Raw genomic sequence first — 24,151 nt, forward strand, 5'->3', positions numbered from 1 at the left:
TGATAATTTATACAAAGTTTATGCCTAGCGTCTTTTAGCGTGTCAGTTTCATCTATCCGTAAGTCTTGACGATATTTCCATCAAAACAGATCAACTTGGGCTTTCAAACGACATATAATCTTAGGACCATGAGATAGAGGTTCCTTCACATGTTGAAAACAAAGAGACCCTATTGTTTCCCTGAATCTGTATGTCTATCCATGCAAGTCTAATGAGATATCTTATCCTCAATTAGTTTGTCGAACGAGAGTGCAGTGTATCAATGCTAGTCATATATTTTGCTCAAGATCCCCAATTTCTGTCGTTATATATGTCCTATGTAGTATACAAGAAAATGGCAAGGAGGGAGGTATTGTAAGCATCAGGTTGTGCAAGATGTTCACTTCTTTCGTTCTCCTCGAGATATATGGTACAACCTCTTGTATCGTTCCTTATCATGTTTTTTGTTATGACGCCATGACAGGATAAGAAAAAGTGAAGTAACAGAACCTTATATGCCTACAGATCGCAAGGAACAAAACATGATCTTGGATGTCTCATGGGAGCTTCAGGTATTGGAGAGCACCATGAACACAATCTTAGCAAAGAAACATTGAAATCGAGTTGATTCTTTCAACTCATCGACACACAACTTGTTTTCCATGCGCTGGTTTTCCGAATTGACGTCTTTCGTCTGTTAGCTCAACATCCTGGAACAATCATATCTGTGATATTCACCATCAGACTTCAGGACATGCTACAAGGGAATTCTAGTATTCATCATGGATTCTGGTCGCGGAGGAGTTCACATTGACTTGGGGTCGAAAAATAAGTTCAAATTATTGGCAAAGATTGAAGGATAAAAATTTACGTTGTTGGGTCCTCATATTAATGTTATGATACATAAAAGTGAATAAGAGAGATAAAGAAAGAGAAACGTCCGAAATTGAATCATAACAGAAAAGATTGGTATGAATCAGAAAGATATTAAACAGACACAAGAATCATCACCCAGGAATTGAATAGATTCAGGAGTAATTAAGGAAGATAGCAGGAAATAAGTTTGTAATAATTGTAATGTTTTTGCACTTATCTCTTGCGAGACGTCTTCGATTGCTTTGTACAGTATGAGTACATCATCGACCAGAAGTGACACATAGGGTGTTCTTTTTGAATCAAACAACGGGTGAGTGAATCGGAGTAGGAATCATATGGACACCTAGACCAACCGGCTGGGTGTTGGGAATATCCAACCTGAAAAAGAGGAGAAACTTATCATGAACACTCGAGTATCAATACGTTCAATGTTGGAGTGGAACAACTTACTCCCATAACCTCCGAAGTCCGTTGCAAACCAGTTTGAAAGTGGCTGCATTTCCCTTTTCGAGTGAAAGTGTCATAGCTGTAGCATAGCCATTTCTGAGCTGGGCTTCAACCTTTGGTGAGACAATGCCAGTGGGAGTCCCACTTCCACTTGGACTTTGGGAAACAAATTCGACTTTAAATTTCACCGAAGAGCGAGCAGTCCCTCCCGATCCTGAAAAACAAAGACATTATTTGAGGCATAAATCGATCGAGTCTTGAAGTTTGAGATGTCTTCAAAGTCTACTCACGATCTTCATATCGACATCGCAGCACCGCAGCACCGTCAGAATTCTCAACAGCAATCACACAGCTGAGCTGTTCTAAGACCCTTCTCGCTTCAACACGCGTAGCCGTGCAATTATCAACTGACATCAATTGATAAGTCTGACATCGGATATAATAAAAGCAACAGATGTCTTGAGCTATGATCTTCATCTGGAGACGATGAAATTGAGACTTACCACAGCTTTCCAAGAAAACAGATTAGCAAACCATGATACCCTGGGGCTGGATGGATTCCCCTCATCGGTGAAGACCGATGAGGCAGGGGAAAGCGGTGAGGGGGGGCCAGGTGACAGAGAATCTATAACCAAATTAGTATTGTCAATATTGTTGCGTCATACACCCAGTACTCATTGCGAAAATATGAGAGGTTTAGATCAGATGGAAAGTCATGTACCCTTGCCTCTTCGAAAGGACTTCCTGCTCTTTCTCGAATTCGGATTGGTTGTTTCAAACGCGCCAGGCATGTCCACAGGAGGCGACTGGATCGCTAGACCGGGCATTTCTCTACCTTTTCCTTTATTCCCCCAAGAGCCTGTTGAACCATCGCCAGGCATGGATGTACGCAAGTTTTCCTTATCATTTGTACCAACAATCCGACTACCAGAGCCTTGTGAGGAGACTCTCCGTGTAGAGGAATGATCGCTATAACCCATCTCTTGAGAGCTCTTGTGAGAAAGCAATTGGGCCTTGACTTGCTGCTTAGCTAATGATCTAGTTTGAGCCCGAGAGTTTGAATTCCTGGAGGGTCTGAGAATCGAAAGTGGTTTAGGTTTGGATTTTTTACCAGAGACCGTCGGCACAATCGATGGGTCCGCAACAAGTACAAACTCAGAGGAAGCGGTTCCATCTGAATTACGCTGAGACTCTGCGCTGTATGAACCAGAGAGATTGCTTCTAGCTTGATCGTGACCCTCTTCGTCTTCGTCTTCGTCTTCATAGGCGTCTTCGAATTGATTGTCACCCTGTTCAGAATTTGGACTCTCTGCGTAGGGAGAGTTCGGTGCAGAACCACCCAAGGCTCCCTCATGTAAGTTAGGTGAGCGCATGGACATCGTCTGGAGTTGATCAACAATATCATGGAAGAATCTTTGCATTGCCGCATCGCCCGTTTGAGGTATCTTGATTGACGGGGTTGGTGATCTGGGTGACTTTGGGGATGGTGATGGAGGGGTGGTGGCTTCAACAGCTTCTGTTCTTTTGATAATTGATGCACGCGCCCTCGGCGCTGGAGATGGAGTGGCTTCTTGAAGGAGAATTTGGGGTACTGCTCCTACCCTAGGATGAGCGGTTCCTCGAGCAGGAGTTGTAGTGTTGGCAAGATACACAGCGTCTACGTCAGCGCCACTCTGAAGAGGCTTTTGAGGAGGTTGAGGAAGAGGCCTAGATGATTTTGAAGCCAATGGATAGCTGGCAGTATCGCTGGCTTGATTGGGTTTGCGAGGAGTTTCCGATCCGCTAGGGGAAACATCAGCCTCTTCTTCAATGATTCGGGGTGTCATTTTGGGTGCCGCTGGGGCGGGACGAGTAACCACGTGTCTAGGGCTTCCAGAGACACTCTCCTTCGGACTTGGAGCCGTATTCCCCTGATGTGCGGCTCGCCGAGTGAGACTCACAATTGACTGGCGAGATCTACTCCTGACAGCGCCGGTCTTCACGACGTGCTCACGGGGCGGACGTTTAGTCTTCGGCTTGGGAGGTTTCTCCTTGACGGCAGTTGGTTCGGGGGAATCTTCATCATTGAAGTTTTCAAGATGCCGTTGTCGATATTTCGCCAGGAGGAAATAAAATACTTTCTCCCAGCATTTCCTGTGATGATTAAGAGTGTCAGTACGCGAATCTGAGAAAGGAGATAGTAGAGGGATATCGATAAAGTCACTCAACTCGTCTGAGATCAAAGCTTTGACGATTGATTCTTCGCTAGCCCCAAACCACAAAGTCTGTAAATTGGAGACGATATCATAGTCCAGCTCGCTGGCTGTACCAACTGCTTTGGTGATCTGATCAGGAGTCGGAGGGGCGATATAATCAGGCTGAGGTCGAGGAGCGAGCCGAGTGAACCATGGATGAGATTTAATCTCGTCCATCTGGTTCCAAACAAGTATGGAAGGGGTACAATCAGACACACTTTTTCGAAGGTAGGTTTTCCACACGGGAAAATTTTTGTGAACTTACAGTCATTCTTCTCTCGGGGTTCACCGTCAGCATACCTCGGATCAAGGATTGGGCGTCACGGCTGAGTTCAGGGGGCATGTAAAATTTCCCAACGCGCACTTTGTTAAGCAACAAGCCGACGTTTTCGTCGTCAAAAGGCAATCGGCCTATAAGCAGCGCGAATAAGATCACACCACAAGACCAGATGTCAGATGATGAACCGTGATATGTCAAGCCCGACACGATCTCAGGAGACGCGTAGTGTGGAGAACCGCATGAAGTTTCGAGTAGTTTATCTGAAGCTTCGAGCGCGGCCATCCCAAAGTCTGCGATCTTGATGTTACGCTGATTATCTAGAAGCTGAAAAGAATTGCCTCCCAGAGTTCTATCATCAGAGTTGTGTAATTTTTTGACGCGCGAATAACAAAAGATGATTGCTCACCAGATTCTCGGGCTTCAGGTCTCGATGACATATGTTGAATCGGTGACAATAGTCAACACCACAAATGATTTGCTGAAAGTAATGAAGAGCTTCGTCTTCATGAAGCTTGCCCCGATTGACCAAGTAGTCGAAGAGCTCACCGCCCTCGACAAATTCCATGATAAGATATCTGAATTAAAAAGAGGCAAGATACGTGTGACTTGAGATGTCTGAAACCGAACGCTTGGTCATGAAAAATCTGATGAAACGCTTCAACAATAAGACTACTGACAGTTCACTTCCAGTCTCCCAAACATCATAGAGACGCATAACGTTAGGATGCTCAATCAGTTTCATGATCACAATTTCTCGCTCAATTCCGAGGAGCATCTTGTCAGCTTTCGCTCCTGCTTCGTTGACACTCATCCGGCTACTGAGTAACATATGCTTCGGAACAATCTTAACCGCCGCATACTGCCCAGTAACGCGATGCTTGGCAATCTTCACCCTTCCAGACGAGCCTTTTCCAATGATTCTTCCAATCTTCCAAGGTCCTATCTTCTTTGGATCTTCAATTTCATCGCGAGCGCCCGAGTTTCGGCCTTTGGGAGGGCGGGTGCGGGGTTCTTGATCAGATGGTCTGGCAGGCTCAGTCTTACGTTGCCTGGGAGGAGATACTGGCTCGCTAGCTGTCATGACGGGTTGGACTAGACTGATAACAAGAAGGAAAGCTTGATGTTTGAGATGTGCAGCTGAATTAAATGCCTTGCGACTCGAGGATTTCTTTAGCTAGAGGGCGTCTTTATTGCGCTCGATGAGGTTGACTGCGATGGAGTGATGATTTAGTCTGTATATCGGGATGTGGGGGAGTACCGGATGCGAATTAAAAGTTGCTCAAGTTGATCGCGCGCAAGAATAGTGATATGCAATGGTGAGATATACGAGGAAAGATGTACCAGTGGATCGATAGAAAGATGCTCAGTTCAAATGGGCTTCTTTACAGATCTCAAGAAGACTCAAGAGAGTAGAAGGTGAAGAATGCTGACACCGCGTAAGGAGAACAGGCAAGGGGAGACAAAAACCTTCAGGAATGCTGCATTTCGGTCAGTATCGAAACACAAACAGGGAGAAGGGCATGGCGTGTCTTGAGTGATCGAAGAGAGAGTCCAATTGATGAAAAGCGAGGTATGTGCGCCCCCTGGTTTTATTGAACACTGAGTAACACGTTTGTGATGCACATTCACTCGTCTTGGCAAGTGAATCTCTTCGCCCCATATGAAAGTGATCAAGCTCATCGGTAGAGAATTGCCCCTGTCCTGAAACTAATAGTGTGCTTGGGTCCCATCAGGCTCTCTGTAGTAAAGGTTCGGAAGGGAAGAAGCTTTCAAACGACAACGCGCGATCGTTCTACATAGCAGGCAAGGCAGCTAGAGAACGCTATAGCAGCATCCAACCAGACTAACTGGATGGCATGATCGCCCTATGGTGGTATGCTACATCCACTCTGAAATCATATTTTCGACTGGCACTTGAGCTCAATGGGATCTGGCGCTGAATCTCTGTAAAAATAATAACAAGTATGCCATGGTCAATATCCAAAGTCGTGGTCAATCTTCCACTTGCACGAACTGTGTTTGCCACAAACGTGGAAGCGAATCATCATTCCTCGCGATTCACATTTCACATATCTCTTTCTGAGCTTTGTCAAGAAAGGAATGAAGTTTTTGAAATTTGAAATTTGGTCGCAGGTAACGACTGTATTGACAAAACAAAATTTAAGATAACACATTCCGTTTGCTCTTGGAAAAGGACTGCTTTTTGATCAATGACATTCAATCAATGACAAAAGTTGTTCATTTGCCTGTTCTGGAGATTTTGCTCTCCTCAGAATTGATGTATCATATAAACTACATAAGCTATAGGACTGTAGAGGATTAGGTCAATTCAAGTTCCTGCTCGATCACCAAAATCATGCGATAATTCACAAGTCCCTCTCCAGGGCACCGAGCTCGCGAAGGTAAGAAAGCCTCTGCGAGTTTGGGACTTGTGTTAAGTTAGCTATAGCAGCATCCAACCAGACTAACTGGATGGCATGATCGCCCTATGGTGGTATGCTACATCCACTCTGAAATCATATTTTCGACTGGCACTTGAGCTCAATGGGATCTGGCGCTGAATCTCTGTAAAAATAATAACAAGTATGCCATGGTCAATATCCAAAGTCGTGGTCAATCTTCCACTTGCACGAACTGTGTTTGCCACAAACGTGGAAGCGAATCATCATTCCTCGCGGGAATGTGAAGAAGATCACGGCTGTTCAACTTCCATCATGTCAAAACATAACCCGAAGCTCTTCTCCCAAAGAACTGGGTTGCCTGTTGCACTCCCCGTGCGTGATCACATCACAGGCTGAGCTCTAAGCTGTGAGAAAGCCGCTTTTAACTTAACGTAAGTCCCCTAGCTTAAGTCCCTCTCAACGGCGTCCCTCGAGAGTCGTCGGGTCCAAGCTCCGTGTAAAATAGTACCCGACGGACTGATCCGAGGCTTTTTTTGTCTTTGCCTTTCCTCTTCAGTTGACTTCGACAATGACAACTTCCATTCATCTCCATCTTCATATGTTGGTACAGACGCCGAGACCTCAGCGTTGGTCATCTTTATAATAAAGTTCATATGACTTTGAAGAACTATTTTCAAGCTTCATAGCTGCCGCAAGGGGCTTTGATAAGCCTACATGGCCACCCAATTCCAGGAGGTGAAGCGGCCTTGAGCCACAACTCAACACTCGAGTAAGCTGCCCTCATCGTCGGTGACTCTGAAAGACTTGAAAATTTGGCTCAGACACTGGTATTTATTGGGTTATTGCTAAGAATGTCAGTTGGATTCCAAAAGCGGACTAGCGAAGTAATGTAAAAGTTGTAAAGGTACATGTAAGAATTAAAAAAACAGCGTAGAGACTACATCGCATAAAGAAAGACTCAATCTTAAGGGGCGTATTACTTGGTAAGACAGCATAACAAATGTGATTCAAGATACCATCTCACTAGGCTCAACCCGAGTAGGAAAATCAATGGTGAAGACCAGTCCAGATGAATCACAAACGAAAACGAAAGATAAGATTGCCAGAAAATGCAGGACTGGTCATCTTAATTACCATGCGTGATGTGTACGGCATGTTTTGAACTCAAGGCTTTCCCCTTACTCTTACCCTTCTTGGAGGTTTTGGTGAGCTTGTGCTTATTTTGATTATTGTTCCCTTTGTTCCCGTTGTTCCCGTTGTTCCCTTTGTTCCCTTTGTTTTTGCGATTATTCGATTATTTTGGTTTTTGTTATTATCTGGAATAAGAAGTTGTGATACCAGAAGGAATGTGTTAATGAACAGCTGGTAAAACGCTGTACAATCATTAGCTCACTGTTATCAATGATGATGATCACCTGAGTCCTCCGAGCATCGATGATCACTATAGATTTTTAGATCAAAAGTCAGTGTGGTCCGCCTCATCAGGAGATAGGAAATTTTGACAGCTCAAAGAACTGACCGATGTTCGCTCCCGATTGAAGCTGGTTGGTGGCATTGAGTTGAGTTACAATGTTGGTAAGGCCGGCACTAGCATCTGCGGCATGGTAAGTTACTGTTTGATTTGCGTCTGCTGCGGTGACAGCGGTGACGTTGGCTGCTGTCGCATTGCCCCCTGTCGCATCGGTGATGGTGGCATTAAGTCCAGAGGCTACCGAGGTCGCGTTGTCACCAGTCGCAGTCCCGTTGAGGGCGGTTGCATCAGTTCCGTTGGCAGTAGCAGCATCAGTGCCATTGATAGCGGCTGCGACGGTCTCGTTGGAGGCAGCTGCACCAGTGGCAGTCCCGTCGGCGGCAGTTGCACCAGTGACAGTCCCGTCGACGGCAATTGCACCAGTAGCAGTCCCGTTGCCGGCGATTGTGGAAGGAGGTACGTAGACAGCTGGTTCGATAGGAGAAGACAAAAGTTCCACTATGAGCTAGGAGATTTATGAGAGATCAAAAAGAGAAGTACAAACAACTTCTTGCACCATGTGGGTGATCATGGTAGTCGACTGAATCTCGGGGATGTTTCGCTGAATAACATCAATCAGACGGAGCAAATATCCAAAAGAAAGGGAAAGAGCGCTGTTGAGTAGGGTTTCAAAAGGCATTGAGTCTGAGTGATCAATCGTTTGATACAACGTACCTGTCATCCCAGCAAGTGAAGCAATAGACGGGACCAAAGAGAAAAGGCATGCAATAAAAGAAAGAACAATCGACAAAGTGCTGAATCGAGTCATCATGAGAAAGCGGTAGTAGGTTTTTGAAAATAGACTTGAATGAAAGGGTACGTAGTAGTGCAGTGAGTCAAAGCGAGTGGACTGGAATGCGATCTTTATTCTATGAAACTTTTTAGGGAACGTAGATGATAGAACTACGATAGAGGAATAGAACACAGCTTCTTAAGTGAAAAGCTCGAATTGTCTTCAACATAACAGCCTCACTGACTCTTCGTGCAGTCTCAGACTCGAACAAGTGTTTGGGAAAGCGCTTAATAGCTCATAATGGAACGGTCAAGATAATTGACCATAATTGACAATCAGTAACGGGAATCTCCTGACTTCAACCATCCATTCACTTCAGAGTCTGGGAATGAAGTGAGGATTGGCAAGAGGTGTCATACTTGATTTTGTTTTGCTCTTGACGAGCTTTGATAAACAATTCATCACTCAAAATATGAAACGTCCACACGACAGTTACCAGAAGTAAAACTGTTGGATGATCTTGAACAACGTCGTCTTTGCTTTGTCCGACTAATTCAATACGAAAAGCTGACATCGATCAAGGGGAAATGATTGCTAATCAGACTCACATTGGAGACCGACTTGAACTTGACAATCTCTCTCCCCACGAACCTTCAAGCGCGATGACTAACTAGTCCGGCCATGATGACTCAAAGAAAGTGTTTTGATGGGCGATACCAGATGGCTTGTCTCCTTATTTCAGTCATGTGTCTCGTTATTCCAGTTATGGGCGAGAGCTGGTGGTATACATAGTGTGACCAAAGTACGGAGAAAGAGGTTCGGCTGTAATAGACAAACTTTGATTTCTCATGGCCGGCCTGCAGGCTTAGATGGACCTGCCGAATGATACCTCTTAAAACATTCGATGCATAGCAGTCCAAATTTGAAAGGGAATCTTCAGTTTCTGGTTTTGAGCACGGCAAATTGCACTAGAGTCTGAGATGAGCGACTGGGTATATCAGCTACACATCCCCTTATTTGAGGAAGATGAGCTACAGAAATAGCTCAAATTACCGACGAGGCAATATCTAAGATATGTCGGACTCGAAGCCCAGCCTTTCGGTTTCCTGCAGACGTTATAGGGTATAGGAGAGAAAAGGGAAGTTTACTCTGCTGTTCAGACTCAGTTTCCGAGTGCCAAATTTGGGTTTTGCCATTCAGCTTGGCAATATGCTTAAGAAGTAATGATGCCATTCACGAGCGAATTAGTATATATATATGCTGAAGCAGGCTGAAGTTGCTTAGTGAATTTCAACATTGGTCACACACTTGTGTGTTCAGGTCGGCGCAGGTTGTCACTTTTGATTGCTGAGCTCTCCTCAAAATTCCTGAAGCTCATTCATGATTGAGATAAAGGGTTTGTTGAGCGAGAATAGAAAGAAGTAGCATACAAGCTCTTTATATCTAGAAGACAGAAATGGACGAAAGAATCACCCATATCATTAACTTCACTTCAACTCTACAATCCGCCAATTTATCACAAATCGGACAAACATTATAATGCTTGATAGACTGCCAACAGAACTTCAAGAAATCATCATTTACCATCTAATAGATTTAACTTATCGAGGAACTCGACTTGATCCATTGAAAAGAAGGAGTGATACAGGTAAGCGCTCAGATTTAAGCATATTTCTTGTTCTGTTCATCAATCAAGACAAACAGCTGCTGACTAGATGTTGAAGCTCTTACATTGATCAAGTTATCTCAAGTGAATTCAAAGCTACATCAGATCTGTAGGCCTATCCTCTGGAAGGTATGTATCACATCTTTTCATCTCAAAAATGCCATATGCTATTCTCAATAGAAAATTGAATGCTAACCTGAACCCTTCAATCTGATTTAAAAACAAACTCTGCCCATAGAATATCACATATATTCGAAAAAAACCATCACAACCTGGTCATAAATTAAAAGAATATTGTGATCAACTTTCATCTCATCCACATTTCAATACCGAAGCTCAAAACGTTCGTTATTTAAAAATCAAAACATTCTTTGTTGTAGAAGAAGTTTTATTAGGACTCTCTTATGATCTTGCACCAAGTCTCAAACATCTCTTTTACAAATCTCAACATCTTAACATTCAACATATAAGCTTATGTATTGGGGTCTTTTTGACTGGTTCTATGGAAGAAGAACTTTTGGATTCAAAGGATCAATTCTTTAAACATTTTCGATATTTCTATAGGAGTATCATTAATTCTTTGAAGAATTTCTCTCATTTGACTTCTTTGGAAGTCTCTGGAACTTGCTTTTGTTTTTTATCTGAGAATGAAATCGGTCAATGCGTTCTTCATCTTCCTAATCTCACTCGATTCCGAGCACATGGCTATTTCATGCATGGTTCGAACGAGGATCAAATCCAAGGCTTAAGGCTTGGTCAGTGCCTGGCCTCGCTTACTCTATTAGAACAACTCTCCCTAGAAAATATGTCAGATCCGGATTCTAGTTGGTGTGAATTGGATTGGAAGGGTCCTCTGGAAACTTTACATTTAAAACATTGTTCGAGTTTTGATGATCATACACTGTGTAAATTGATCTTCAAGCTACCTACTCTGAAGAAAGTTCGAATCGTCAATTCATCCTCACTTCCTGCCGAAAAAAAGAACGATGGAAACCCAATGATTTTACAACACTTGGAAAGCTTCACATCCTTTGGAAGTCTGGATCCTGAACTCATCAATGTCTTGTCAAGTGCTCCCAATCTTCAAAAGATTCACTTACACACTGGTCTTGCGCGTTTCAAAGTTCCTCAGAAAATCAAGACTTCTATACAAGCACATCACACCGTTTGGCCCAGATTGAAATCAATGGTCTTATCATATATCCATCCAAGGAATCCAGATAGAATCTTTCTTGAGAATTGGGCACGTAAATGGAATATCAGGATCAAGTTTCACCGGAATGTCATGTCATATAGCACAGCCTGGGCAATGGGCGGTTTAGTTGATGATCAAGAATTATACCATCAGCTTGATAATGCAACTGAGATTAAGCAAAGCTTACTGATTCTTAAAGAAAATTCCGAACTCGAGGAGGTCCAGATTCTTTCCAACTCTATCCAACCAGAAGGTGCTCCTTCCGATCTCGATGATGTGTCTCCAGAATTTGATCAGACAGAACAAGAATCATGGGATGGTGGATCAGATAGTGAATTAAGCTCAGTAGGGGGTTGGACTGAATCACAAGTAGATGGATTTTTTCCTGTACTTTAAAACAACCTTGCTTCAACACCTCAATTCATTGCATAGACTTGTATAATATAATCCTTTAATGTCATTCCGGGAGCTTTGTAACCTTGACAAAATTTTCTCTTTAACACCTTTGGTATTCCTATTGTGATTTCTCTGCGAGGGCATATGCATACACTTGAGAATTCATACAGCTGAGATTGAAAATTCTACAAAAATGGTTTCCAATAAGAGCAAAAGAAAAAAGAAAAAAGAATCCAATACTGTGTCACTTTATACCATGATGAAAACTAAATGTCTGATTTATATAAACCCTTTGGTTTTCCATAACAAATAATTCATCCTAAAGCAATTCAAACACTCTACTGTGACTGGTCACTGAGTCTCACTGAGTACCAAAGTACCAAATCTTTTCCCACTCTTTACCCATTCTTGATCACAAAAAATAAATCAACAAGAAATCAGAAATATAATTTCAACACCAGTACTTTCAAGTGATCATGTCTGAACATTTCCTGAAGCAATAAGATAACAAGCACTTAGAGAATCCCAACTCATAATCAACACATTCTCATCTAAGAAACAATGGATCACTAAAGAACCTCTAGTCTACTCAAACACAGCACTTGCAAACACAGTACTTGAAATACTTATGTACCACAAAAAAAAGTACATGACAAATGTTATAAAAGACAGATTTCAGACCCAATGAAAAAGAAAATCATGAGAAATATAAAAGTTTCTTGATCAATGATCCATACTAATTTCCAATCCATCTTCAAAATCAAGATCCTAGCTCAACTTCTTACTTACTAATTTCTCAATAAACACATCTCTTTCATCATCATCATTAACAAAATCATCTCTTTTAACCCATTCATCAAACTTAACTCATCAATCTTTCTCAACCACACTCTCTTAAACCGAAATCCACCTACACAGAATCCCAAATGCCAAATGCCAAATCCCACAAACTGGAAAAAAAAAACTCCAAGAAATCCATCACTTCATCCACTTCATACATGAAAAAATTGATTTTGATAAAAAAATGATTTTTGTTACAAAGATTGATTTTGTAAAAGAATTGATTTTTTTCTATTTATCTTTTTAAATCTAAGAATTAAAACCTCACACAAGAAAAAAGCAAAACCTAATAAAACCAAACCAAACCAAAATCAAAAGAAACACAAAAAAAGAAAACCAAAAAAAGAAAACCAAATCAAATCAAACAAAAACCAAAAAAAAGAAACACAAAGAAAGAAACACAAAGAAAGAAACACCAAAAAAAGAAAAACCAAAACAAAGAAAAACAAAGAAGCAAAAAAAAGAAGCAAAATAAAAAAATAGAGAAACGAATACAACAAGAACCAAAAAAAAGATAGATAGAGAGAAACACAAACACACACACACACACATTAAAAAGTTTCATCATCATTTTTTACCTACATACATTACATAACTTGAATTTCTTTTTTTCTTTCTTTCTTTCTTCTTAGGATCTAAAGTTTTCCAAAGTTTACTAACCTTTTTTGGAAATCTTAAAATCTTAATATCTTAAAATCTTAAAATCCTAAAATCCTAAACTTCAAAATCTTCAAAATCTTCAAAATCTTCAAAATCTTCTGAAAGCTTCTAAAATCAAATATCTAAAACCTCTAAAACCTCTAAAACTTCAAAACCTCTAAAATCCCTCAACCAAAAAAATCCACCCCCCAAAAACCGCAAACAACCAATCCAAACAACCAATCCAAACAACCAATCCAACAAAAAAAATCCAAAAAGCAATTCAAAAGACCACCAAAAAGTCACCAGTCAAACACCCAAGCAAACCTCCCAAAAAGGATTTCCAAAAAAAAAATGCAATTAATGATAATGATGATGATACTGATGAACCGGTTGTTGAAGTTGTTGTTGCAACTGTTGTTGTTGAGGATAATAATTAGTCGTAGAAGCGGGAGTAGTTGAAGAAACCGATCTCCAATACGATTGACAAACTCTTAAATCCAAGATCCTACCTTCAGCAGCAAAAACGATTTGATGTTTATCTGAAAACAAATGTCTTTAAAAACAAACCCCAAACCCCCCAAAAAACCAATCAGTTTGTTTTATTTTTCAAAGAAAGATAAATTATCAGAGAAAGGATCAAACCACAAACCTAATATTAGGTCCAGGAATAATCTGTAACAAAGCTCCAGTTTCCAAATGTCTAACCTCAACAAAACTAGGTTCGAATGCCAAAACAAATGGATACTGAATAGCTAATCATTTCCCCCCCCCCCCAAAAAAAACAATCATCAATTCTCTCTCTCTTTCTCTTTTTCTTTCTGATCTGTTTGATTTTCATTTTCAAAAAATTCTGCTTACCAAATGCAACCGGATGTCCTTCCCAATAAACAATCCAATTATTCCTTGCTCTCCATCCGTTTTTATTTACCTTTTTTCAAAACCAAAAAAACCAAAAAAAAAACCAAAAAAAAAACCAAAAAAAAAACCAAAAAAAATCAATACAATTCAACTTTTTTTCAATCAATCAAAATCTTTCTCATCAATTCAATTTCAAAACCACTCACATAAAACCCAAAGTCTTCATAACACAACAAGAATTCCCCTCCACCTCCCTCAACCCTAAAGATCCCCAAAGGCTTCACACTCCCACCCCCTCCACCCATCCCTACCCCATTACTCCCTCCTCCTCCACCCCCTCCATTCCCTCCACCACCATTCCCTCCTCCATTATTCCCTCCAGAAACATTGTTTCCAAGACTTCCAGTCTTACTCAACACAAACTCTAAAGAAGGATCAGCCGGATCAAGTAAAGCTTGTGTATCTAAACTTTCTAAATCAACAATCTCAAATCCTTTATTACAACCTACACATAACTTTGATTTTAAAAAATGCACTGAACTTGATTCAGTTGGAATATAAAATTCCTAGAAAAAAAAATCAAATCAAATCCTTCTTGTCAATATATACGAAAAAAAACATACGAAAGAATTGGATGAATGAAAAAAAGAAAAGTGTACATACCTTATAAACCTTTAAAGCATCATTACTATTCCCACCCACAATCTTCCTTAACCCACTCTTTCCCTGTCCCTTAGCATACCCCAACCCCAACCCAATAGATCCCATTCCCATTCCATTCCCCATCCCATTGCCCATCCCATTCCCTTGTCCAATCCCAACAGGTGCTCCGAAACCTCTCAAGACTTCCAAAGTTTTAATCGTACTAGAAACCGTTCCAGACTTAACCACACAAACCAATTTCTTACCCAAACATTCACCAGTTCTAAAAAACGTAGCATTCGATGAAATCTTTCGAGTTCGTTTTCCAATTCCTGTTGAATCATTCGGATCTAATGTATCTAACCAAAAACTCATCATAGCTTTATCTGCCAAAATAATCAAAATCCTTTCTGGTTCAATCACTTCTACTTGTGTTACATTCATGATTTGGATCACTCGGATCGGTTTGAGGATCCCTTCTTCTTCTAATGATGTTGAGGAGGATGGTGGAAGATTAGATCGGTTCGGCATTGATGATAAGTAGACTCCATTCTCGGTTCCAAACACATATCGATTTCCATTATCTAAAAGAAAAAAAACCTAATCAATCACTTTAAACCAAACACCTCTTCTTTTTTTCAAAAAACCCTTACCAAACGAAGCCGCACAGGTCACTTTATTATTTCCCACAAAGAAACCTTCATTAAGTGCCACCATCTCAAAGACCGTACTCCTATTCCTAAGCTCAATCTGTCTAGCCTCAATCTTCTCTAACCATTTAGATCTAGACTGAAAACTAGGAGCCCAAAGCACAATCGAGTATCCTTTCCTACCCAAATGATTAATCGTAATCGGATATCCAGCTTTATCTTTAACGGTCATCACATGACTTATAGCCGAATGATTGGACGATTTACTTCCTCCTCCTCCTGTCACACTAGCACGATTCATCAAAGATTTTTTCGTTAGACTTGTACTTTGATGATGACCATCAGCTTGATTAGGATTAGGTTGATTGACTAAACCAGTGATCGTTAATAATTCTAATGGGATCGGTTTTCGATACACTTTTAATTGTTCAGTCTTATGTGAATATTTAGGTTTCACCATCAATAAAGCATGATCAAATAAATATACTTGTAATTCTGCACTATCACTTCCTCCTCCTCCTCTTTTCTTTAATTGTCCTTTGAAAATCAATTCTCGTCCTTCTTCTCTTAACCTTAGATCCTATAAGTACCCAACCAATCCATCAACCTTCTTGGCAAAAAAAATTCAACTGATTCTTAAGAAAAAGCAAAACAAAAACTTACAACAGCTTCTCCTTGTCTAAACACCAACTGTTGATCAAGTTGTGCCAAATTAAATCGATTCTCAGATTTCCCAGATTCGATATTCACTTTAGTCAAGAGTTCACGAATCATTTTGATCACTTTAGGTAAATCAATCTTATCTGAATGATCATCCGGTGTATACTTTAAAACCACTTCTAACAATAATGGATATCTTGCTAATCTAGTCGTCGGTTTAGTAAGATATGCATTCAATTCTAATTTTCTAGATTCAGGTAATCTTTCAGTTTCCTAGACAGAGAAAAAAACAACACCAATCAGTATGAATCTCAAACTTTAATTCGATTCATATCAAAACCAACATCAACAAATTTTCCAAAAGCTAAATTCGATATCTTTTCTTTTTCAAATTCATATTTCCCATACAATTGATGAGATCCATATTGAACAAACGGACCAAAGTGTGGCACAAGTTCAAGATAAAGATCTCCAATCGATTTAATCACATGTGATGATTTTTGTCGTTTGCTAAGTAATTCCGATAACCTTGAATTGACAGCCAAGACATCTAATACATTCCAAAAGACTTGGGTTACGAAATCTTGTCTTCTATGTTCTGGTATGATCGAACTAGTTTGTAATGGTTTAATCCAACTCTAAAAGAAAAAGTAAATCAGTACTTGGGATTCTTCTCGGATTTAAAGAAATTCACTCACATCACGAAGATATTCAAGATCTCGAACAAAATCTCGTTCAGTATAAATACATTCATTGATAGCCTCTTGACGTTTCTTCTCTGTATCATCCACCGAATCAATCACTTCTTGCGGCACCGAATGAATCCAAAGTGTTCCAGGTTCTTTAAGATCAATCAATGATTCAGTCGATAAGCTACGTTTCAACAAACCCGGTTTCGGTTTCAAATTCAATCTAGCTTGTTGTTCTAATCTTCTCGGACAAGCAATCGAATAACACAACCTATCTCTCGTACAGGTAGGTGAATAACAATCTGTCAAGAGTGTAAACACTCCAGAAGGTAATCTCATCTCTTCTTCTTCTTCTTCATGATCTTCTTCAATTTCTTGAGTTCCATGTTTTTCTCCCACCAATTTAGATGTTTGTCCATCTAAAACATCTTCTAAACTTGTAAATGGTGATCCTAATCTGGCTCGAAACTGATATAATTCATTAGGACTATCTCTCAATCGATGATCATAAGTAACGTCATGAAAAAACTTTTGTGCATCTAATGCTCTACCTAATAAGAGAGCCAGATTTCGATCGGTGGTTTTGATGATATAAGCAATCTTATCTACGGCTGCTCGACCATCAAAACAAGCTGTATAGGTTAAACCATCCTTGGTACGTTCTGATAAGACTGTTCGAGATTTAAAGGCTTCTGCTACTTTACTCAGTAAAGCAGGGTAAACGATAGGAGATTTGCCACGTGAGATTGACGTAGAAGGTTGATGTGAGGGAATGACAACTGAAGATCTTTGGGTAGGAATCGCTACTGAAGATCTTTGAGATGGTGGTGGTGCAAAGGCTTGTTTTGAAGAGCTTTGATGATCATGAGGTAAGATAGAGGTTGAAGGGGTAGGTCGACTGGTGAGTGAGAATGATCGATCGTAACCTGTTGGACTAGGTTTAGGTTGAGTAGGCATGACTCTGACGGATTCGGATGATTTTCTAGGATGAAGATGAGTAGAGTTCCTTTGAAAGGGATGTGAACCATAAGGATAAGGATGATGAAGTGAAGAAGAAGTAGAGGTTGAAGTTGAACGGTTCAGGTTTGGATCAGGATGATAGAATGGATGATGAGATGGTGAAGAAGCTTGATAGGTTGAATGACGATCTGATTCAGTTGAAGATGAAGAAGCTTGATTTGATCGATCTGAATGTAAACCAAACCAAAAAGAAAAGATGATGAAGATAGAATTGAATGGAAAAAACTTTGAAAGAGATGATCAACTAACCTAAGATTGGACTGTGTTGATGAAATGAATGAAAAGGACCTTCCCTAATGACACCGAGAGGAGTATGAAGAGGAGAATGATTGAGAGGACGTTGATGAGATGATTGAGATTGAGTATGATTTGAAGTTGAGAAATCCAAGTCAAGCATATAAGAAGGTATTTGAGTTTGATGAGTTTGATGATTGAAAGGATATTGCTGATGATGATGATGATGATGATGAGTTGGTGTAGGATAAGTTTGAGGATGAGGATGAGTTTGATAAGATGAATGATGATTTGAAGTGAAAGAAGCAGATCGATCTAAGGAAGTATTTGGTGGTGGTGGTGGTGGTAGTGTTGGTGTTGGATGATAATAAAGTTGATGATTTGATGGAGTTGATGTATTGAATCGATCTGGATTTCTACCGAATATATCAGAGTAAGCAGTCGATCTAACTTTATCAGTTCTATTGTTGCTACTTGAACTTGTATTCTTCCTCATCTTTCAAGTAAAACTTCACTCTGAGTCTCAATGATACCAATCAATCAATCTCATCAAGTTGTTGACTGTGTTGACTAGTTGAGTGTGTTGAAGTTGAAGTTAAAGAAGAAGAACCATCCAATCGACTGACTCACTTCTCATTCCAAATCAAAAATCAAAAATCAAATCATTCAAAACTACATTAAATTAAAACACACTTCTTCTATTTACCTTTTACCAAATTCAATCTTAACTAAAATCACTCAACTTAACTAAATCCAAATTCAAGAACTTCAATAACTCTTGGCCAAAATGTCACCATCCCAAGAAGAAGACCATCAATACCAAAAATCTAAACAAAACCAACTTTTTCCAAGAATACACATCCTCCCTCAAACTAAATAAAGGACTCCAACTCGATCCTTTCTCTTCATTTTTCACCAAAAAAAAAGAATATAGCAGATCAGTCATACAACTTTAACTATCAATAGTTTATCATAGAGATATTACATCAAATCTAGGAACACATCAATGATCACATGTGAAAATCTCATTCATAAATCAACTCTGATATTTAACTTCCAGTGGGGCAGTCATGATCAATATGGAAACTTCAAAGACAACAAAAGACACAGAAACATAAACACTACAAGCTTCAATATGCACATCAACTTGATTGGTGTGTTTGCTACACTCAACTCTAAAATAAACCCACCACTTCTAACACATAAGCCGTGTTCAAACCTGACCCGGTTTCAAAAAACCCAGTTGACCCGGTGGACTTTTTGGCTGGAAGCTGTCAAGAACTGTCAATGGATACACAAAGTTACCACCAGAAAAGCAACTGGGTAACCGGGTTAGGTTTGAATGCGGCTATACTCTAGCAGTAACCTAACCCATGCTTTTTAAATTTTAGTACATCATTTTCACTTTTTATCCCAGATGCTCATTGTGATAACACATACTCTATGAAAAACCCCATATCTTTTGGGTTCTATAAAAAGGTATGGGTTATCTTACAGAAAACTGTACAAAATGTGACAAATGGCAGCTGGAGAGAGTCCTAGCCAGATAATGATTGGAATTGGTATCAGACCAAATTTCACAATATGTAAGTCACAAGCCTCCCAGAGCCTATCCTGTGAATGGGGACATCTCTACAGTTGGTGAGGCTTGTGTTACAGCATCATATCACAAATCACTGGTAAGCCAGGTGATCCATGAACTCTAATACCTTCAAGAATGCTTCAAAATTGATTCCCAAGCTTGACACACACAAAGTAACTCAGAACCAAACATATAGCAAGGTTCAAGTGAAATAAGGTTGATGATGATCTGAATATATCTACAGTGAACTTGTAATATCCAAGAACCAGGAGCAGGTAATCCAAACAAATTTTTCCTCAAACATTTCTTTCTGAAGTATTTCTATGATTCTCACACTACTCAGAACTTCAAAGTAAGTTGAAGTACTAAATCATTAGACTCTTTCAAATCCAAAAAAAATGGGTTTCTGTTTATCCAGTCTGAGCTCTGGATAATAAGTAGTGTTCTGCAAAAGTGAGCAGAAACAACCAAACCAATTCAAGAGAAATCTTGGTATTGTATTGTCAACCCAAATACCAAAACTATTCTTTTCTCATATCACTTCACCCAACCAAGGATTAGATTTTTTTGCCATATTTGGTATTGGCCATACAAGATTGGACAGATCCCAAGATCCCAACAGTACCAGGTCTGGCTAGCTCACTAGGCTTTCTCATGGGAAGGTGACAACTTTGTGTCATATCTGGGCACTCCCCCCCTGGAGCTACAAAATTTCCCAGGATTTTCCATGGGGGGTAAAAAAATTGGATCACATCTCATCAACCCCTGCAAAAAAGCCTTGTGAGCTACACAAATCCCAAGGCTTCTACAAGGGGGTTGTCAGCATTTGGTAGAACACTGGGACCCCACTGATTGGCTCCTGGGTCTAAGTGTATGTTCTTCTTTGAATTAATTTACAAAAGCACAGAGGTCAAAAGAAATTTGAAATCCAATATCTCAGCCATACAGGCACCTACCTTTCTACAGGGATAATTACAGGATTTCTCTTTCCACAATTTTTTTTGCATTATTAAACAGGTACTGCTGAAAACTGAGTGATAAACACAGTTTTTCAAGGGTTTTGAAGACATTCAAGATTTCATCATCATGGTAATATGTACAGCTATGTAATGTGATGTAAGTGGGACCCACACAAAAATTGGACCACAGAGGAATACCGCCAATGGTGCAGTGCAGTATGGTTTGAGCTCTGTAGGCTGTGGTTCAACTGTTCATGGTCCAACTGCACCATAGTGTGATGAAGCAGAAGGAATTTAGGGGAATCCTGTACTTCTCCTGATAATTTCCTATGTATAATGACTGTAGGTCAGAGTGTCTACAGTCACTTCCATGTTTTCTCTTCTATGATTTGCCCACATTCTCAATCCAGGGATATGTTTCCATGATCTCTTTGTTTCTAACCCTTTGATTCATACTTCAGATTGCCCAGTTTGGCTGTGCAACATGTACCTTCAAGCAAGGGATTGGTAAGTACATTTTATCATCCCTTTCTTCTCACTTGTTCCTTCTATCATTTTATTACTCCTCTTCTTTTTCTTTTATACATTTAATACTTCCTTCAATACTTCCTCTTTTTATACCTTTTATACATATATGCACCAAACACACCTGAGATCACAAGAGTCTCAGGCAATGGCCTCATTCCTAGCTCCCACTTCTCAACTCTGCCTCTCTTCCACTTAATTTTCTGAATCCCAACCACCTAGCCCCAGCCCATCTTGATGCTCCACTTGTTGAAGCCCGGTTTGTTGCAATACTAAACTTCATGAACTTCAACACAACACCTAATCAAAGTTTTGTTCTGAACAATTTAGGACAACAACACAAAGATATGCCTTGTCCGTGATGGATGCACAACAAAAGGCAACCATTCAGCTTTCATCAGTGTCACAGCAATAGCGGGGTTCATGTTGAAAATTTGAGCAGGAATTATACAACTTCCAAGTGAATTTCTGAAGCACAAGTTGAGCTAAAGAATTGCAAGGAGTCATAAAAAGTGCTTAAATATAAGCCACTAAGCCTTATAAGAAAGAAAAAAAGCTCTGAGACAAGGTACACAAGCTTAAAACAAGTGCATTATATCTGCTGTTATGAATTCAATGAGGAAGAAAGACAAAAGAGACAACCATCAAGAAACAAAAAAAATCATACACCTTTTAAAAAAAGACACTTTTTTCTCAAGCCAAAAAATAATCAACCTTCTTAAAATTATAGGCATTGTCCTATACTTTTAAACCTTGCAAGTACCTCTAGAGGTGCTTGCAAGCTATAAAACATGGTTTATAAATTGCCACTTCCAAGCAAAGCATAAAACACATTTTGGGTCTGATTTCTTTTGACTTGAACCCTGCTAATATGGATTGATTATAACTGGAAGTTTCAATCCAGCCATCTCACTTTAAAGTTAGTAACATGGCATCACTGTGGTGCATTCCCTGCTATGCCAGCCGGGAAGTTCCTCAACAAACACAGACTTCACAAGAAATTCCATTCAAGTTTTTCTAATCCCAGCACCTGACCTGTGTGGGCTGACTCAGACATCAGGAGCTCCCTGAGGCTCGAATTTCCAGGGCACTCTCCACTGGCACAGTGAATTCTATCTATCAATTTCCTTTATTTCCATCTATTAACAAATTCTTTTTTCTATTTCTGTCTATTACATACCACAACTTTGGTGTATGAGCAGGAAAAGTTTGGCTAGGGACCTTTTCAGCCCTCCATATTTCCTTAGCCTGTATAGAAATAGACTCTGAACCAAAGAAAACTCTTCTGTGTCTGATCATCCTACCCATCACCGTCAACATATTTACCTCAGATTGAAAAATCCAAGGTATAATTGGATTCCAAACCTCAGACAGAAGCTGTCTGAGGTTTTGATCCAAGGCAATTCTCAGCACAGAAGATTACCTTGGACAAGGTCTGTCTGAGGATCTATCTCTGATGATGCCTCAGATTCCACAACCCAAGGCATCTATGTTGGCAGTGCATGTGCACCTGGCAAAGTTTACCATCATTTTGAGCTTTCATTGTAGAGCACAGGAAACAAGAGACGATTTTCCCATGGGAAGAGTGATTACATTTCATGCAGTTCCGGAGCCAAAACACTGAGATAACACAGAAATGATGCCAAAATGATACATCTTGGCTCCTCAACTGTGTTAAATACAATGAGTTTTCCCACAGTAAAATTGCTTCTTGTTTCCTGTTGAGCTATGAGGGCTTGATGTGGTATAAGGTATAAGGTCTCTCTCTCCAACTACATTGCTTGTTCAAGAGAGATTTAGTTAAGTTAGTAAAATTACATTAATCAAAAACCCATTCCAGTTGATCCCAACAAACTTCATCAAATCTCATCATTTTATACAATACTTTCCTTAACTTGAATTGGATATAAACCTCTAAGTGTGATATCATATACAACTACAAAATTCAAATCCAATCAACATCTTATCAACTTTAATTCTCATTTTAACATCAATCAAACCAAAAAATCAAACCTGACCTTCTTCTAATCTTTTTAAATCATACTAAACCAAAAAAAACCAAAACCTCATTAATTCAACCCCCTCATCATTATGACTTCACTCCATCAATCACTCCCCAAAGAAATCACAGAATCACATACCTTTATCGAATCAAATCGTTTTCTCAACGAATCATTCTTCAAATTCAAAACCGAAAACCCATTACTCAATTCTTTAACAAACTCACAAATCCCAATCGGAACTTGAAAGAAACCTAAACTGATAACATTAATTGATAACCTAGTCAATTCATTAATCAAACTAATCAATCCATGTAAATATTCTTCACTAGTGATCGTTAATGGACTTTCAACTAAATCCAAACCCATCCCAAACTTCATCAACTACATTCAATCCAAGTTTGATGAAAATGCGAAAAAGAAATGCTTACGTTGTAATTGATGAATGATATCTTCTTTGGTTAATAAACTTTCGGCTGGGATACGTGTTTGGTTGGGTTGATTGAAAGTTCCTTGGATGGTTAAGTTTTGGTTTAACCATTCTTTATAAATCATTAGTAAAGTGATATGTTGAATGACTTTACTAAAGATCTCATTATATCTCCCTACCAACAGAAATTCAAAACATGAATTATCAAGATCCGAAAAAAGTTGAATGGTTTGGGGGGGGGAAACGCTTACAGTATTCTCCGGCTGGAATCAGTTTGGATAAAGTTTTTAATTTTTCAATTAGGTTTGGTAAACAATCATTAACTTCTTGTAGAATTTCAGTATCTGACACCCAAAAAATGTAAGATCATTAAGAATTCGATTTTTTTGAGGAGGTTTAAAATATAAATAATGGAAAGTATAGAAATCATTTAAGATGAAAATACTTAACTCTCTTCTAATGTAGAACCATGAACTTGATACAAGATCCCACTAATCTTTTTATTTTCTCGTTCGATCGATCGAACCGATTCTTTAATCTTTTCTTTAATCTCATTTTCCTTTTCCATGATATCCTAAACAAAAAAAAACAAAGAACCAAAAAATCAATTGAAAGTTTTGGTTTTTTAATGATGAGTGGATTAGGAAAAAAACTTAACTTGTAATTCACTTAGATCGATTAAAGGTTTGGTGGATTTCATTT

At 39.5% G+C, this 24,151-nt stretch overlaps 6 protein-coding genes across 6 annotated transcripts; 1 reads left to right on the forward strand and 5 right to left on the reverse strand.

Annotated features, from left to right (window-relative positions):
• Nucleotides 1-796: 796 nt before the first annotated feature.
• Nucleotides 797-5,302, reverse strand: MELLADRAFT_77643 (uncharacterized protein; the record flags this gene model as incomplete). Its single annotated transcript, XM_007409627.1, has 8 exons — nucleotides 797-1,233; nucleotides 1,306-1,516; nucleotides 1,593-1,728; nucleotides 1,806-1,927; nucleotides 2,024-3,713; nucleotides 3,802-4,140; nucleotides 4,223-4,391; nucleotides 4,494-5,302. 8 exons carry the CDS (start codon nucleotides 4,895-4,897, stop codon nucleotides 1,155-1,157), a joined length of 3,150 nt encoding a protein of 1,049 aa, XP_007409689.1.
• A 190-nt stretch (nucleotides 5,303-5,492) lies between these two features.
• On the reverse strand, nucleotides 5,493-6,853 carry MELLADRAFT_106027 (uncharacterized protein; the record flags this gene model as incomplete). Its single annotated transcript, XM_007409626.1, has 4 exons — nucleotides 5,493-5,554; nucleotides 5,665-5,760; nucleotides 6,286-6,450; nucleotides 6,736-6,853. 4 exons carry the CDS (start codon nucleotides 6,851-6,853, stop codon nucleotides 5,493-5,495), a joined length of 441 nt encoding a protein of 146 aa, XP_007409688.1.
• Nucleotides 6,854-7,382: 529 nt separating this feature from the next.
• On the reverse strand, nucleotides 7,383-8,497 carry MELLADRAFT_106028 (uncharacterized protein; the record flags this gene model as incomplete). The annotated part of the gene is made up of 4 exons (XM_007409625.1): nucleotides 7,383-7,534; nucleotides 7,612-7,659; nucleotides 7,738-8,187; nucleotides 8,404-8,497. The coding sequence occupies 4 exons, from the start codon at nucleotides 8,495-8,497 to the stop codon at nucleotides 7,383-7,385; spliced, it is 744 nt and encodes a 247-aa protein (XP_007409687.1).
• A 1,503-nt stretch (nucleotides 8,498-10,000) lies between these two features.
• Nucleotides 10,001-11,718, forward strand: MELLADRAFT_106029 (uncharacterized protein; the record flags this gene model as incomplete). Its single annotated transcript, XM_007409416.1, has 3 exons — nucleotides 10,001-10,109; nucleotides 10,177-10,256; nucleotides 10,366-11,718. The coding sequence occupies 3 exons, from the start codon at nucleotides 10,001-10,003 to the stop codon at nucleotides 11,716-11,718; spliced, it is 1,542 nt and encodes a 513-aa protein (XP_007409478.1).
• Nucleotides 11,719-13,836: 2,118 nt separating this feature from the next.
• Nucleotides 13,837-17,656, reverse strand: MELLADRAFT_48159 (uncharacterized protein; the record flags this gene model as incomplete). Its single annotated transcript, XM_007409624.1, has 12 exons — nucleotides 13,837-13,952; nucleotides 14,059-14,128; nucleotides 14,265-14,353; nucleotides 14,471-14,624; nucleotides 14,722-14,790; nucleotides 14,881-15,284; nucleotides 15,354-15,569; nucleotides 15,639-15,930; nucleotides 16,014-16,283; nucleotides 16,355-16,648; nucleotides 16,709-17,038; nucleotides 17,126-17,656. 12 exons carry the CDS (start codon nucleotides 17,654-17,656, stop codon nucleotides 13,837-13,839), a joined length of 2,835 nt encoding a protein of 944 aa, XP_007409686.1.
• Nucleotides 17,657-22,926: 5,270 nt separating this feature from the next.
• Nucleotides 22,927-23,346, reverse strand: MELLADRAFT_31612 (uncharacterized protein; the record flags this gene model as incomplete). The annotated part of the gene is made up of 3 exons (XM_007409623.1): nucleotides 22,927-22,955; nucleotides 23,038-23,062; nucleotides 23,161-23,346. Coding segments are annotated over 3 exons (240 nt in total), but the record flags the coding sequence as incomplete, so codon positions are not given.
• Nucleotides 23,347-24,151: the final 805 nt, after the last annotated feature.

This window comes from Melampsora larici-populina, assembly GCF_000204055.1.
Source record: "Melampsora larici-populina 98AG31 unplaced genomic scaffold MELLAscaffold_16, whole genome shotgun sequence".
Taxonomy (NCBI): domain Eukaryota; kingdom Fungi; phylum Basidiomycota; class Pucciniomycetes; order Pucciniales; family Melampsoraceae; genus Melampsora; species Melampsora laricis-populina.